General features: G+C 41.8%; 1 protein-coding gene across 6 annotated transcripts in view; it reads right to left on the bottom strand.

Annotated features, from left to right (window-relative positions):
* lef1 (lymphoid enhancer-binding factor 1) overlaps positions 1 to 1475 on the bottom strand; it is a 47835-nt gene extending 46360 nt beyond the window's left edge. For all 6 annotated transcript variants that reach the window (XM_033624192.2, XM_078166238.1, XM_078166239.1 and 3 more), the window contains exon 1: positions 429 to 1475. In XM_033624192.2, the coding sequence (XP_033480083.1) occupies positions 429 to 635 (207 nt within the window). In that variant the 5' untranslated portion in view covers positions 636 to 1475. The remainder of the gene's footprint in view (positions 1 to 428) is intronic.
* Positions 1476 to 15415: the final 13940 nt, after the last annotated feature.

Below are 15415 nucleotides of genomic sequence, written 5' to 3'. Positions count from 1 at the left end.
ATTACTGAGAATATGTAGAGGAGGTGTCTGAGGGGGGAGGCTGGTACACCTGAGTGTGCAGACTGCAGTGGGAGCAGTTCAGATATTAAATTTTAAAATCTAAAATGGGGCTGTAAATGCACTTGAGGTGAGACTGTGCATTTGTTTTGATCAGAGGTAAATCTTTATGATAAAAAAATGCTTTATAAAACTGAGAGTGTTCACAGAGAGAAATTAATTTTAGGGCCTGTATTGTCAAGTCGCTCTCTGCTGCAGAAATGTGTCATGAGACAAAGTGCCAAAAGCTAAATGAAAACCAGATTAAAAGGATAACTTTGTTTTCCAGGTTTGATGCAGACTGTGATGGAGCTGAGAGCTGATACCCACCTTCCTCTCTCCCTCATCATCCACCACATCAGTCAACACACACACTCACACACATTACTCACATCGTGGCTGTTGCTGTTGGGGCTGCTCTCTGACTCGTTGACCAGAGATGACTTGATGTCTGCCAGGTCTCCCTCTTCCTCCGAGTGGCTGAGCTCGGCGAAGATCTGCTCCTTATGCGGGTCTCCTTCGTCTTTGAACGGGATCATTTCGTCTGTGGCGCACAGCTCCGGGTCTCCGCCGCCGCCGCCGCCTGATAACTGTGGCATTTTTTTTAATTTGTTTTTTTAAACTGTTCAATAAAAGCGGAAGACAACACACACACACACACACACACACAAACAGGCCAGCACTGTCCGAAACTATCAGGAGGGGGAAAACTCCCACTAAAAATCCCCCCCGAAACCGAGTGAGTAAACGTCCCCCCTGCTTTTAAGAACCGGAGCGTCGACCGTGAGTCACTCAGAGATGGAAGCGGCGTGCACACACGCTGCCGGTGTGTTTTCACTGAAGCAACAGGAGTGTGTCTGCTTTCCGTGTCCCCTTTTCACACCACGAGTGTTTCAACTAAAAAAGACCTGAAACTCAGAGCCGACAACTTGACATGTAAAATCTCACAATGAGAGTCCGGTGCACGCCTCAATGTCATGAGGGAAAAATAAAAAAAGGAAGACAAACCACGAGTTAAAATCTCATCACTAGTTTTTCAACACACACTCTCTCTCTCACACACACACACACAACCGACGACGGGTATGGTCCAGTAAAAAAAAAAAGTGCATTTATAAAAGTGAGAATATTATTTCCTCGGTGGTCCAGTGAAAGAAGAAGCTCCTTGAAAGTGTCAAAAAAAACCCTAACACAAGCAGAACACCGTCAGGTAACTGATGGATGTGCAACACAGTTTCTAACACTTAAGACGCGACAACAAGCGACGCCGCGTTCATGCGTCAGGATACATCCTCAGCGCGGGAGGGATAAAAGCAAAAGTCATAAAACAATCAGGAAAAAGAAGGTAAGAGAGGAGGAGGAGGAAAAAACAAAACACACACGCCGTGGAACCGACTTCCCACTGCTCCCCGCACTGCTTCCACAGTGTAATGTAACCAGTGTGTGTATGTGTGTGTTGGTAATGTAGCCCGTGCTCCCTCCCTCCTCCTCCTCCTCCTCTCGCTCTCTCCTCAGTCATTGGGAGGAAGGAGAGATGAAAGGGAAGCCGAGGCTCTGATTGACACCGCACCGATTGACACTCCTCCTGAGAGAGAGATTTATACACGGCTCACAACAAATGGGCAGACAGGAGGGGAAGGTGAAGAAGAGGAGGAAGAGGAGGAAGCGGCTGACACGCGCGCTGTGTGTGTGTGTGTGTGTGTGTGTGTGTGATGGGTTAAAACAATCATGATAAATAAAAATTATAATTGAGATAGAGCGAAAAACAAGACGAGACATCTGCCCCAGACGCAAGAAATGGCAATAGTGTTATTTTTTGTAGAAATAGATTCCTACAATAAAAGAAAAAAACAAAAATTAAAGCATGTTTCATGCGTAAAAATCAAATATATATGTCTACACATTCTCACCAACATATACACTTATTATTTATTTATTTATTTATTTATGTGTGTATTTATTCAGCAACATTTGCAAACAAAAGGTGTGTTTTTTATTTATTTTATCCTCCCTTTAAATTGCTTTTGCACCAGCAATATTAAGGGCATGTTTTCCAACAATATATGAAAATATTACATTTATATTATTAATAAAAAATAATGTTTTTAAGTATTTTGCAAGAGTAGCCGAGATAAAATGTTATACAGGGGTTTAAGGACATAACTTGGCCAAGGGGTTCCAAACTTATGCATGTAAGTGGCCCCTAAATATGTAAAGTCTCTGACACCCTTATTAATTATTGTGACACATTATATTCATTCATTATTAGCACACACACACACACACACACACACACAATAGTAATAATAATAGTTGGGGGACTAATGATTGGCACACCAGAAAAGTTAGTGAAAAATACACACACACACACACAGACGCACACACATAAAATAAATAAACTGTAATTAATTAAGAATGAAAAAGGGGGGGAAATGGAGCAACGTACATATGAGAAAAATAATTAAAAGAAAATATAAACTTGTGTATTTGTGGCTCAAATATTTCACGAGAAAATATAAGAAAAAGAAAGAGGGAAATAAACAAAAAAGGAGAGAGAGAGCAGCAGAAGTGACGTGCTTTCTGTGTGTGTGTCTGATCAGGGAGCGATTGCGTGAGAATCAAAGTTGGGATGGGGAGGCAGATCTTTATAAAGCGCGGAGGTGGGGTTAGCGGGGCGGAGCCGCGGCTGCCTTTGATCTTGCGGCGGCTGGCTCTTTCATCCCCAACTCCCCCCGCCCGGTTTCCCCCTCCACCACCACCACTACCCTCCCTCCCTCCTCCACCACCCTCCAACCTCCACCCTACCTCCTCCTCCTCCTCGCTCTCCCTCGCCTTTGTATGACTAAATTTGGTCCGAGTGTGGAGCCGGGCCAACATTTCCACGTGTGCGTTCATCCCAGCTGAGAGACAGAGAGAGAGGGAGAGAGGAACAGAGAGGCAGAGAGAAGGGGTTCTCTTCCGGGTAAGGAGACAGCGAGGAAAAAAAAAAAAAGATCAAAGGCTTTTGGGTTTTGGAAGCAGAGTGTGGATTCAAAAGAGACTGGCTGCATTCCAGAGTAGAGCGGAAAGCGCGCGCCCCCACACGCGCCCACACTCACACAGACGAGAGCACGCGCGCGGGATACGGGGCGCCGACACGCGCGCGTGAATACAGCACTTAAAAAGAGAGAGTTAATTAGAAAGATTTCACACAGGCAGACCCGAACAACCAAACCTTTCATAAAAAAACCTTTAACATTATGTTTCTTGTTTCCAGCCAAAAAATGAGAAGAAAACTGTGAGACAAGGTATAAACTCTGGCTGTTTCCCTCCCTGCTCTGCTCAAAGTGTCGGTTCTACTTCATTACACCACTTCTTTAATTTAATTATCCGCCATTTTTTTTGGCACGATCTGAAATGATGCTACCTTCATCCACCACCGCCCTGAAACCACCCTGGAACAACCTCATCGCCTTGAAATATATTTTTATTCCGCGTCTTTTTGCGGCATTCACCTTGGATATGGTTTTAATCATAAAATTGGGAGAAAAGGGGGAAATTAAGGGGGGGAAAACGATTTTTGGTAGGCCTGTTAAGATACTAAAAAGAGACAGTGCAGGCCTGCAGGGCCTGAGGTAAAGAGGTGAAGTGATCCAAAGTGTGAAAAATGAAACAGATTAAATAAATCACAGGACTAAATGATTCATGTTTGGGTTTTGGCTTTGGTTATTGGCATTGTAAGATATAAAATCCAACAAGACTTTGTGAGGAACCTTAATCCTAATGTTCTGTTCAGGGTCTTTGGAGACCCCGGGCCCTCCGAACAGCTCCAAATACACACTTGACATTGTTTTAGCACCTTGATGCCTAATGATGTTTACTAGTTTATTAGAAGTGGCTTTAAATATGATTTTGAACTGCAGGATATGGCACTTTTGTTTGGGGTCTTCAGTGGTAGAACATGTTCAAATGCAATGGATTATCATTCTTTTCATGCAGCACGACCCCTCGCAAGTAAGTCTATTTGAGTTTCTGTAACTGAATTTTCCAATTAGACCTCTCAAACATTAGTAATGTCACAATTTAACATAAAATACTTTACATTTTTTTGTCGGTGAATGGCTTTTGGCACACAGATGACATTCATGTTCTCGATAACCCATCGCCAATTATATTTAAAACATGCTTTTATTTATGTATTTTATTAATTTTTTTAAATTTAATTTAATTTAATTTATTTTATTTATTTTTTATTTTTGTGCAATGCTTTACGATCTTCTCTGTCTGTTCTGCTTAATTTATGGCAAATGTAAAAAATAATAATTTTTAAAAATAACTTGATTTTTCACAAATAATGATTATTTTTACACACACAGCACAGGGTTGCCGCACATTTTCACTGACACAATTTCAAAACTTTTCCATGACTTTTCAAGGACCCACGATAAAATCTTCATGACCATTCACAATGTAAAACACAGACATTTCTCCGTTTCAACAATGCAGCACTATTTAGAAGTAGTATTGGGGCATAGGTATCCAAACATTGCGATTTATGACCCTACAATGTCAAAACATTATTTTCCCTTATTCAAACATATCAGATTCAAACTCAATGTACTTTCAGCCAGCTGGTATACATGGAGGAAGTGACGGGATGTGGGGTGGAAGTGAAGAAACGTACATGATCGTCACATATCCGTGCATATTAGAGCTCCATTACATCAACAGCTTCAGGAAATAATTTCATCTTTATGTTGCATTACATGAAAGGTTATCCACGAAAGATTACCATAACAAATTAATGTAATCAGATGCAACAAAATTCCAGGATTTTTCCAAAACTTTCAAGGATGTTACTGATTCCATGACCCTCCAGGCCTAGAAAATGAGATTGTGAAATTCCATGACTTTTCCATGTTTTTCATGACCGTGGGAACCCTGACAGTCATGGAGAAGTCCTAAGAAATGTTTGTAAAACCTGGAAACAGAGTATATTTTGTAAAAAGCAGATCAGGTGGAAGGTATCGCACACACCCAGACAACCATAAAAGTCCACTGAATGACAACATTCAAGGTGCAAACATCAGATACACAGGAAGAAAAATACAAACTAGTAACAAATGTTACGTAATGCAGTTTTCTAGGATGCATAGTTCACAAAGAGGACAGACAATTAGGGTATCAATTTAATTGTTTTTCCTGCATGCATTTTTTTAAAATAACCTAAAAGTTTACCAGGTTTTTATATTCTGGTCTTGCAACGAGAAGTATAGTTTGTGGAAGTCTTGGGTGAGTGAGAGATTCATTATTTAACGCCCTCTGCTGCATGATGAGAGGCCGCTGCAGAGAAGTGAGGAGAGGTCATTTGTTCACCAGGACACTGATGTACATATTTCACTGAGTTGTATAGGTTTTTCTCACCATCTTTTTCATATACATAATGAATATTTTTGTACAGCAGTGGAATAAGTACGGCATGGATAAAGATGAGGCTTTGTTTGCTGTGTAACAATCCTACTTTAGTTTAGCGACTTGATGACAAGGCGACCGACGACAGCCTCTCTAATGAAGACACTGTCAGAACCACCTTACACACTCTACCTTGACATCAAAATACTATTCTCCGGCGAGGCTCAGTGTATCGCAGCCTTGGTTGTTAAAATAACCAGGAAAGTTGAAGTGGAGAGAAAAGAGAGGGAGAAGGAGCGAAGGGAAGGAGTGGAGGGGGGAAAAAAAAACAGAGCTACATTAGCATTTCTCTCCTAATGAGTTCATAAGAGTGACCCCTCTGGATCTCACATGAAAAGAAAGATTTCCTGCTGAGCTGTGACCTGAATTCAGTTGTCTCTCACTTTAGATACTACATTTTGCATGTTATATAAGGAAGGAATATATCAATACACACAGCATAATTTATCATCAGCGGATTCTGATTCCTTATCTCCCTCTTTAAAAAATCCAGTCGTCAATCTGAGAGAGGAAATAAATGTATTAATGGTCTACACATTGGGGTGAGACACAAAGTGTTGATGAACATAATGCATATGTAGCATATTTTGTTTCATATGGTGTTTTTTTGCCTCTTATAAAGTTGGGAGAGCATATCAGTTTAGCAGACAATATGAATTGTGTCAAACAAAATGCTCTTTGTTGGTACAACATTCAGTCAAGGTCCTCTTTAGATCTATTATTGTCTCAGCTTTTATCTGTTCTATTTTCATTGCAATGCACAATACTTCAAACAGAAATTACCCTAATTATCTCCCGTTCGCGTTTTGTGCTGTGTATGTGTGCGTGTGTTTCTGTGTCTGCATGTGTGAGCCATCCGCCTGCTCAGTGTGATGATTTGTCAATACCAGCTCCTAAATTCACCTGCCAGGTGAGTTCAGTGGTGAAATCCCTCCTCTGCTGTCTATTCCACCTGCTAGTCATTCATAACAACTTCCTTGATGTAGAAATTATAGCCCTTTGCGCTCGCAGCCATCTCCAAGAAAACGACAGGAAACAAACATCAAATTATGATGAAAAGAGCGTGCAATTAAAGCAGGGAAAAGACACCATTTATCAAACGTGCAAATCAAAAACGGGGGAGGTCCAAGGTGAGTGATTATTTGTGCTGCTCTTTGATTGGTGGGGGATGAGTCATCTTCTTCAAGGGGAGGAAAGTGTCTTGGGGGTAAGGTGAGGAAGAGAGGGGCAGACGTGTGATCTGTTGATTTATAGTAACGCTGTCAGGAGGTTGTCTCAGACAAACTGTCATTAAAATGAAATTATCTCCTTGATGGAAAAGGAGGGGAATTTGTCAGGCTACGTGTATATTTTGGATGTGTCCAATTTGGAAAGGAGAGGCTGGAGTTTACAGAAAGAAGCCATTAAATGGCGATGCAAGAAATGTAAGAGAAGAAAAGGAGTGTGCAGCTCTGCAATGCTTCACAGTGGTGCTTCCAGGTAAATGCTAACACCAGCATGCTAAAACATTCACTGCTAACACGCTGACATTCACCAAGTATGTTTACCCTATTCACCACCTTAGTTTAGTGTGTTAGCATGCTAACATTTGCTAATTACACACAAAACACAGCTGATGGGAATGTCATTAGATTAACAAGTATTTATTCATAAACCAAAGTGTTGGAAAAATTGATACTCTGACCTCATGGTGGCGCTAAATGAAAAGTCAGGAGAACACTTAACTTGTTTTGATTCATCCTGAGGGGGACTCGACTATTGGTACCATATCTCAAGGAAATCCCTCCATTAATTGTTAAGAATTTTCACTCTAAACCACAAACGTCAACCTCATGGTGGAGCTTGAGAAAAGTCAGAGGATCACAAAGGTTATTAGGATTCGTCATCATCTGAATATTGTGCTAATGCATGTGGTAATGTTGAGATATTTTAAGTATAAACTTGGATCTGCTGGCGGTGCTAGAGGAGCATCACCAATATTGCTGAGATTCATCCTCTGTGGATCATGAATATCTGTACAAACTTCATGCAGGGTTGGAAATGACCTTTTTATAACTGTCAGTAAATGTAGCATGCAATTTTTTATTGTTGGGTTTTTGTTTTTTTTTCAATAAATGTAATAAATAATATTATTCAATGTTAAGCCCCGTTTCCACCAAGCAGTAGGGTACAGTTCAGTTCAGTTCAGTTCAGTACGCTTTTTTCCCTTTTCCACTGTGAAAAGTTGTGGATGGTACCAATGGAACCGTTCTGTACCGTCCCTATTTTTGGTCCCCCCTCTATTGGGGTACCTAGCACACAGATCTGGTACTAAAAGGTGGAGCTGCGAACACTGCAGTCCGTTGATTGGTCAATAGAGGAGGGTCACTCTGCTCAGGGCTGAGTTGTGGCTAGTTTTGTAACCATTGTTCATACCGTGGCGAGTTTTACATTTGTTAACTATGACTATAAAATGAGAGGATGTTTTACTGCCTCTTGCAGCAGCTGTTGTCTGAGAAAAACTCAAATGACTGCTGGCAACTTTTAAGGTGGAATGTTCACTTATAATGTTACTCAATGCACGAGTTGGCGACGTGAATACGTGAGCGCACCTTAAATTCCAATGTGACAACTTTGACCATTACTTTGGTTGTTTTTTTTTTGTCTCTCTTGGATGGCACTGACTTTTAGTAATGAGTGGAGCCTCAAATGTTTAAAAATAAATATATTAATTTTGACCAGATTATGTGAACTGCATATATTCTTATCTAAAAAAGCATAGCAGAGCGTCTTTTCCTTTGGGCTCCTGCTGTCGGCATGCAGCCACGTTCTGTGGATGATATGCGAGGTGCAAACGTTCCATCTATAAAGAAATACAGTGAGTGCTGGACAGAGCAATGAGTGACAACAACACGCCCACATTTAAGAGTACTGTTTGCAGTGGAAACACTAGGGTCTAAGCACCATGTCTGAAGGGTTACTTTAGGTTCCCAAGGTACCGTACTGAAAGTGTTTGGTGGAAATGAGGCTCCTGATACAGCCTCTACAGTCTATGTAGTTAATCTGTCTATTAATGGTGACTGGGTAGAATTCAGTTAATCACGTCAAAAGCGTTGTATTTATTTAGCAGTTACGTGTTTTTCTGTTGTGCCTTTTTTTGTCTGCCAAAGTGGTGGATGGTTTGACAATTTTACTCACTACTGCCATCAGTTTACCTGCAATTCAGCTGTTGGCAATGCTAATTTCAGACCCTGTTCACGACAATCCATCCAATAGTTGCTGAGATATTTCGACCAAAGTGATGTGCTAACCAACTGACCAACATTGCCATCCACAGAGCCGTGCAGCTACTGCTGCAGCATTACTGTGTTTGAAACAATGCACTTGAAAAACAAGTTTTCTCATGAGGATCAACTCCTCCACCCACCGTACAGATTACTAAATCTAATCAGCAGACTCCTCTATTGTCTTACTCACAAAGATAAAGAATGATTCACACCAAGTGGCACCTGACTCCACCCTTCTATCCTTGCCAGCCAGTGAAGCTGACAGAATAGAGAGAAGCACTGAGTAAGCTCCTCAGAGGGAAGGAGAGGGAGAGTTAAGGATCACTTTTCCCCTCAGACTTGGCTCACTCTCACAGTCGAGACGGTATTAACTTACATTCTCTGAGCTTCAAAAACCTGAGTGCTCGCATGCCACCATCATCGGTGGACAACATTGGACAAACATGCACATGCACAGACACAAATTTTATCTCCTCTCTGCCTTTCCTCAGCACACATCACACCCTGAGACTTGTAAGTGTTGCCTCACCATGGCCAAAAGAAAAAAGAAATCCTCTGGGGCTATAATATCATGACAGGCAGTCTTTCTCCTCTGTGTGTGCACATGCAGCCCTGTCTCGCTGTCACTCCTGAAGACTAATGGTTCAGATTAACACTTGGCTGACCCAGGTGCCTTGAGGGAAACTAATAGTGAGGGTGTTTACCTACAAACTTCACCCAGCTGGGACCGCCACCTTCTCTGCAGCGGACTGTCAGGTTGCAGGAATCTGCTGAGCTTGTCCATTGGCACCATGGGTTTCTACTGTTGATAGGGGCAGACATTTAACTCTGTATGTGCAGTAGGAATGATCTGATTTTACCTATCACACATGAAACACAGCGGTTACTGAAATATTTACTAGAAGATAAGAAAAAGCACATCTCTATTCTGACCTCCTCTAAGTGAAAGTTTAGAGGTATTTCCTTCAGTTACGCTGTGGGAAAGGGCAAGGTCTCGACTGGTGTAATTGATCAGGTTAGAGAGGCATGACAAGGCTCCTTTTTATTGCGCAGGGCCTACATATGTCCAGAGGCTGGCCAAGCTTCACCACCAGCCATCCTCCACTGCACGCTGCTGTGTTGTGTTACATTCTTCAGGTCCAAAGGGGAAGTGGTGCAGTCCTCTCAGCACACACAGCTACTTCTTTCATCCCACTGTGTTATTGGAGAAAGCATTGAGCACTGCGTCAGGGCCTGCTGTGTCAGGGTCAGGGGTCAGAGCTGACCCGCTAAGAGGTCGCGGGGCCCCCATCCAGTCTGTAATCAAGCACACAGCACACCTCGCTGACCCCACTCCTCCGTCTGTGCCCGTCACCCAGCCTCAGCTGGCCTTGGCTGCCTGAGATCAAACACGGAGGCGCGGTACCTCTGGCCCTGTGTTATCAGCCTGGGTGTCTCATCACATCAACACGCAGGGCCAAACAGTAAACACAGCCAGCCTGGTTTTGCTCACTGGATGTGTGTGTGTGTGTGTGTGTGTGTGTGTGTTTGTGTGTGCAAGCTTGTGTACATATCAGTACGTAAGCCTGTGCGTGACTGCACCTCGGAGTAAGGTTAGGGGTAAGGTATTGTTTAGATATAATCACTTCTGTTTTAGATTCAGACTCTGCAACATTTCTGGTCTTGATTCGTGCCACTTTATTTGACAATATAAAGCAACAAAAATATGTTAAAAGACAAAATACTTTTTTCAGCATTTTAAACAATTAATAATTGATTATTTTGGCCACTGAGGGGCACAACATGCTATAAACACTATAGAAACTTAAATGTTATCATCATATAAAGTCGATATGGCAAACAACTGCTTATTTATACATCAAGCAGGTACGGAGCAACTTTAGTATTTGAAATCGTGTTTCAAAGAATGTGACAATTACAAGTCCAATATACACTGTTGTTTTTTTACCTCTGTTTTGGGTCTCTACCAACTCTTGAGGGAAACATCTGGCACTTGAGTTGCAAAAGGCTCCAATATGTTCACTTCTTGCTAACTTTTAGTGGCTAACTTTTAGCCCTTCTTCATACACATGTGCTGGCTTCGCTTGTCTCCACTTGACTTTGCACGTCAGCACGGCAGGGATTTGCATCTCCATTCAACAAGGCTACCCATTTGAAAGTGTGTCTTTAACTGATAATGTGCTTGCTCTTCTAAACCAATGAAACATTTTTCTTTCCGCCCCATTGGTGTTAATTTGGTGAACAACAACTTTCTTGTACTGTTCTTGTTTTTCAAACTTTCACTCATACATACGCAAGATGCCCATCTCCTACAGTTTCCTTGCAAAGTCTCAGAAGACATTCCCATTTCTTATTGCGTAAGCTAAGTCATCCTGCACAGTCTTCGCGCTCCAAGCAGTAAGTAGGGCTTGTGTTTAACCCACAGAGCAAAGGCCTTGCCATTTTCTTTTTGCTTTCTTTTGGGATGCAGTCTAAACTGATAAAGTATCTGCTATGTCTGGCAGTAGCAGCAGAGGCTATTTAAACTTGTAATCGAAACGCCACTGAATGTTGAGGCTAAATAATGATGACGAAGCCGATTTGACGTTACCACAACCTGCTCGGAGGCGGTCAGGCATGCTTCAGCCCAACTCTGAAAATGGTCCATCTCAGGAGTGACTCAGCACAACGGTGCATTTAACTGGTAATAGAAACGCAAATCAAGGCAACATGGTTGAACTTGGTGCGGCCAAGAGTGCCAGTGCAAAATCTCTATTTGTCTGACTTTTCTTTGATGCTGAGCAAGTGAGTGTTTGGTGCTTTTTAATTGTTTCCTGCTGTGGCTAGAAATGGTGCTGATGAGAGTGGTAAAACTGAATCACAACAAAGGTACTGACTGAAAAACCAAACCTGAGCTAAAAGAAGCTGAATCACACTGCAGAGTCAGGTGATACATCTCAGTGGATTTGTCACTATGAGCGACCCCTGACCCATTGTTAATATAAAAACTATTAGGGCAGCTTTAAGCTGTGATGTGATTCTCGTTGGTTGAAAGGTAAGATACAAAATATTTTCCTTTCACAAGTTTATTCTTTGCTTTTTAAGGGCCTGAACAGACATGTGCCTTGTACGCCTCGCATTTTGCAGGTTGCAAAACACAAGGCGCACCACACTGCCTTTTTAGTTGAAGCCTGCCTTGACTGGACAGAACGAATATTTTGTTGTAAAGTAAACTCACGGATCTGTACCTTAAAATCAAGTCAGGGACTGGACATAAAATGGAAAATGGAGATCCGTGTGGGTACATGAGCCCTTCACCTGGATGATGGTCGGTCCAAGGATTATTTTAGGATGAGTCAGGAACATTTTGACAATCTGCTGTGTGTCGTAAGACCTGATTAAAACACTAGAAAGTAGCTGAGGCTATAATTTGTTCAGATATGTCTTGCAGCTTGACTAGAAGGGTAATGATGAAAGAGAGCTAAAATTAGCTCAAAGCTGTACACTGCCATTGGTTGTCATTGCCACCACAGAGGGCACGCCTCTCAATTAATCTGATTGGGCAATAGGAAAAAAAAACATTTTTTTAACATGAGGCGTTCAAGACGCTCCAGAAAAAAAAACATGTAAGACCCATAGAGCAGAAAAAGGCGAGACGCTCAGCAACGCAAACGCAGCAAGCAAAAAGCTTCACTCTCATTGAGAACCATCACAAACCATTACATTTTTCTTCCAGCTGGACACACTAGCATGCGTTACGTATATTCTGTTACATTATGACTCTGACTTGACTTAAAAAAAACATATATTTCAATTCAATTCAATTCAAACTTTATTTCAGACTCAGATCGGTCCATATAAAACAACAACATATTCTCATAACATTATATATTGAACTCTTCACTACAGATTATCCCCTTTGCAAAGTCTTGTTTATGCTACAACACAGTCAGCAACTGATAGGAGAACTTTAAAAAACATGTTTCTCCTTATAAATGTGGAACAGTTTGAATTTTTAGTGGGTTTTCCATACAGCTGAAGAGGGCCTGTGTAAAGAGCCCAGTCAAGCAATATTTAACCAGGCTGGTAGCTGATTTCCTGTGTGCACCAGCCTGCACCATCAGGATATTAACTGTTAAAACCACTGGAGTGTGATACTTATTTGTGCTGATTGATTTCTTCTAGTCTCTCAGAAGAAAAGTCCACAATTCCCAGGAGTTGTTACTAGAGAGGAAAGCATTTCCAGACACAGGCACATGCTGCCAATTTGACAGGTTTAGTTAGGCACCTTGGCTCCTCTCCTTTGTTGTATTTAAAAAGCATCAGATGAGTGTTTTTTTTTTACAGGCAGGCCGTGTTTGACTCTATTTCAGAGTGGGGGAAACAACTCATTTCTTTCCTTTGTCTAAGGGTTTTCCCCCCACGTCTCCCAACACGAAGAAATTGTTGCAAATGAGTCATTTCTTCTTGGCAGGCCTCAGGCGAGGCAGCAAAAAAAAATAGCCATGTTCTCGAGTAGACAAAAGTGATTTACTTGTCCTGTCACTGATTTAATTACTTCTGATAGAAGTGGCGATTACTAATATTGAAATTATTTTCTGTGATATCCTAAATGACATCTCTGAAAATAGTTTTGTCTGTGAAAAAGTTAACTTGTTTCACACACATGCAAACAAAGCTCCGTCTGGGATTGTGAGTAATTGTGTGTGTAGGAAAAGATTTTGGGAAATGTGCGTTGAGGTTTGTGTTTGTGTGCACGCATGACTTCATGTGTTGGTAAATGATTATGTTATTGTTCTTGTCGGCCTGGAAGGAGAGATCAAAGGCAGACCATGTCTCTCTGTAGCTGGCCTTCGTTACTGAGCCGACTCTAAACTAGAAAATGTCTTACTTTCCCCTGCACGTTCCTGTGAGCTCCAACATGTGGTTGCAGGTAATATTTCTGAAGCGCGATACATACAGTATGTGGGGCCCAAGACAAAACAGTCTGCTGTTAAGCTGCAGCCTGTTTTGTCTTGTTGCTAATTTTATTACAGCTGAAATATGTGGCCAGGAGAGCGTTTGAACTCTTGGCCTCAGTCTCGCCCAAGTCGTGGCCCAAATTGAGCCAAATTTGAAACAGTAAAATCCCAGAGGATGTATAGTAAAGTGGCTGTGCCAGAATCCTTCTCTCCCTGCCTCGCCCTGCCATCTGCTTCATAAAGTGTAGTCACGAAAAGGCCTGCAAGAGTGATATTTAGTGCCACCACACCTTAAAGAATGTTCTGTAAACATTCATAATATTTTTCCATATTTCCTTGAACAAAATGTATCAGAGGGCATGTTTCATTCAGGGTGTGGTGACCTGTTGATTTTTCCAGTGTTTGTGCCTCCCCACTGCTGTTAATGTCATTTGCCCTCCTCTGAATCACTTGACTTGCCCTGGCTTAGACTTTGAGTGATGCTCATAAACAAGCCTCCCTCGTGCATTTCTCTGTTTTCATCTCCATCCAGTGCATTCACCGCCTGGGCGTTTGATTTGTCTGGGAATGGCAGTGCTGTTGTCTGGATCACCTTTTTCAGGCACCTCGATGCAATGATGCAAAGACAGAGAAACCCCAAATAATGATTTAAGAGAGGCCAATCCATCAGAGATGACACTTAAAATGTTTGCACATTTCCGTTGACAGAAATCCCTCCCACCACCACCACATAAAACATGTGAATGTTTCCTCTCTTTGTAGGCAGCCACTGGTCCAGGATCAGACTTAAAAGGCATTCCCAACCTCTTTATCGAGCCTTTAAGCCTCATTTTTATATCATTCCTTGCTTTAATCCAGCACATTCAAAGACTGTTCTTAGGTTATGAGAATTCCTCGGGTCAGTGGTAAAAACAACTGATATGGAAAAGTCTAGTTCCTAAACAAGCCTGTTAAAGGGGAAGACGTGCAATGCAGTTTTAGCAGGCAACGTAGGAGATGTTATATTTTTATCAGTTACGGCAAATAAAAGTCATCGCAGACACAATTTATGTGAAAGTTGCTTCAATCACAAGCACAGTGGAAACAGCTCATAGTGATCACATCTGTGTGGGTCAAATTGATCACAATAAGCAGATAATTGTTATAACCGATTTTAAGGCTGCTCCGTGAAAGTCGAAGATTTGAATTATCAAGCAGAAACCTCACAGTTGACTGAGATTCTTAAAGTTGAGCAGTCATTGTTGAAAGGTGAGCACTCCTTGCTCTGACGCTGCTCACCCTAACAGGCAGCTGCAGACCCAGACCCAGGAGGACTGGAGTGAGACGAAGGCAGCTGCCCAGTGGACGAGAGGCTTTGCCCCGTAAGTTTCCGATATAAAGTTATCATCTGACTTAGGCTTAAAAGTGGTTGATTTACAGCTCACAGCAACTCAATATGATATAGTCCTTTGCTTTTGTTTGATATCTAGTGCTGGCAAAAAAAATGTTGTTGCATATTTCCAATCTGTTGTTAGCATAGTTAACACGCATTAGCTTGTAGGGCTAACTGGGCCTGCTAACTATATAATGTTAACACTGAATGTCCTCCCATTCAAACTCTCAAACTCTATGTGGAAAGAAAGTAACAGTTGAATGTTAGTATTGAACAGCCAAATACAATTTGATTGACATAATTCTGAGTCAGCTACAGCCCTGACTGGTTTTGTGTAGGCAGCACCAACC

Source organism: Epinephelus lanceolatus, chromosome 3, assembly GCF_041903045.1.
Source record: "Epinephelus lanceolatus isolate andai-2023 chromosome 3, ASM4190304v1, whole genome shotgun sequence".
NCBI lineage: Eukaryota > Metazoa > Chordata > Actinopteri > Perciformes > Serranidae > Epinephelus > Epinephelus lanceolatus.
Note: the sequence above shows the minus strand (reverse complement) of the source record. Positions and strands in the feature narration are given on the sequence as shown.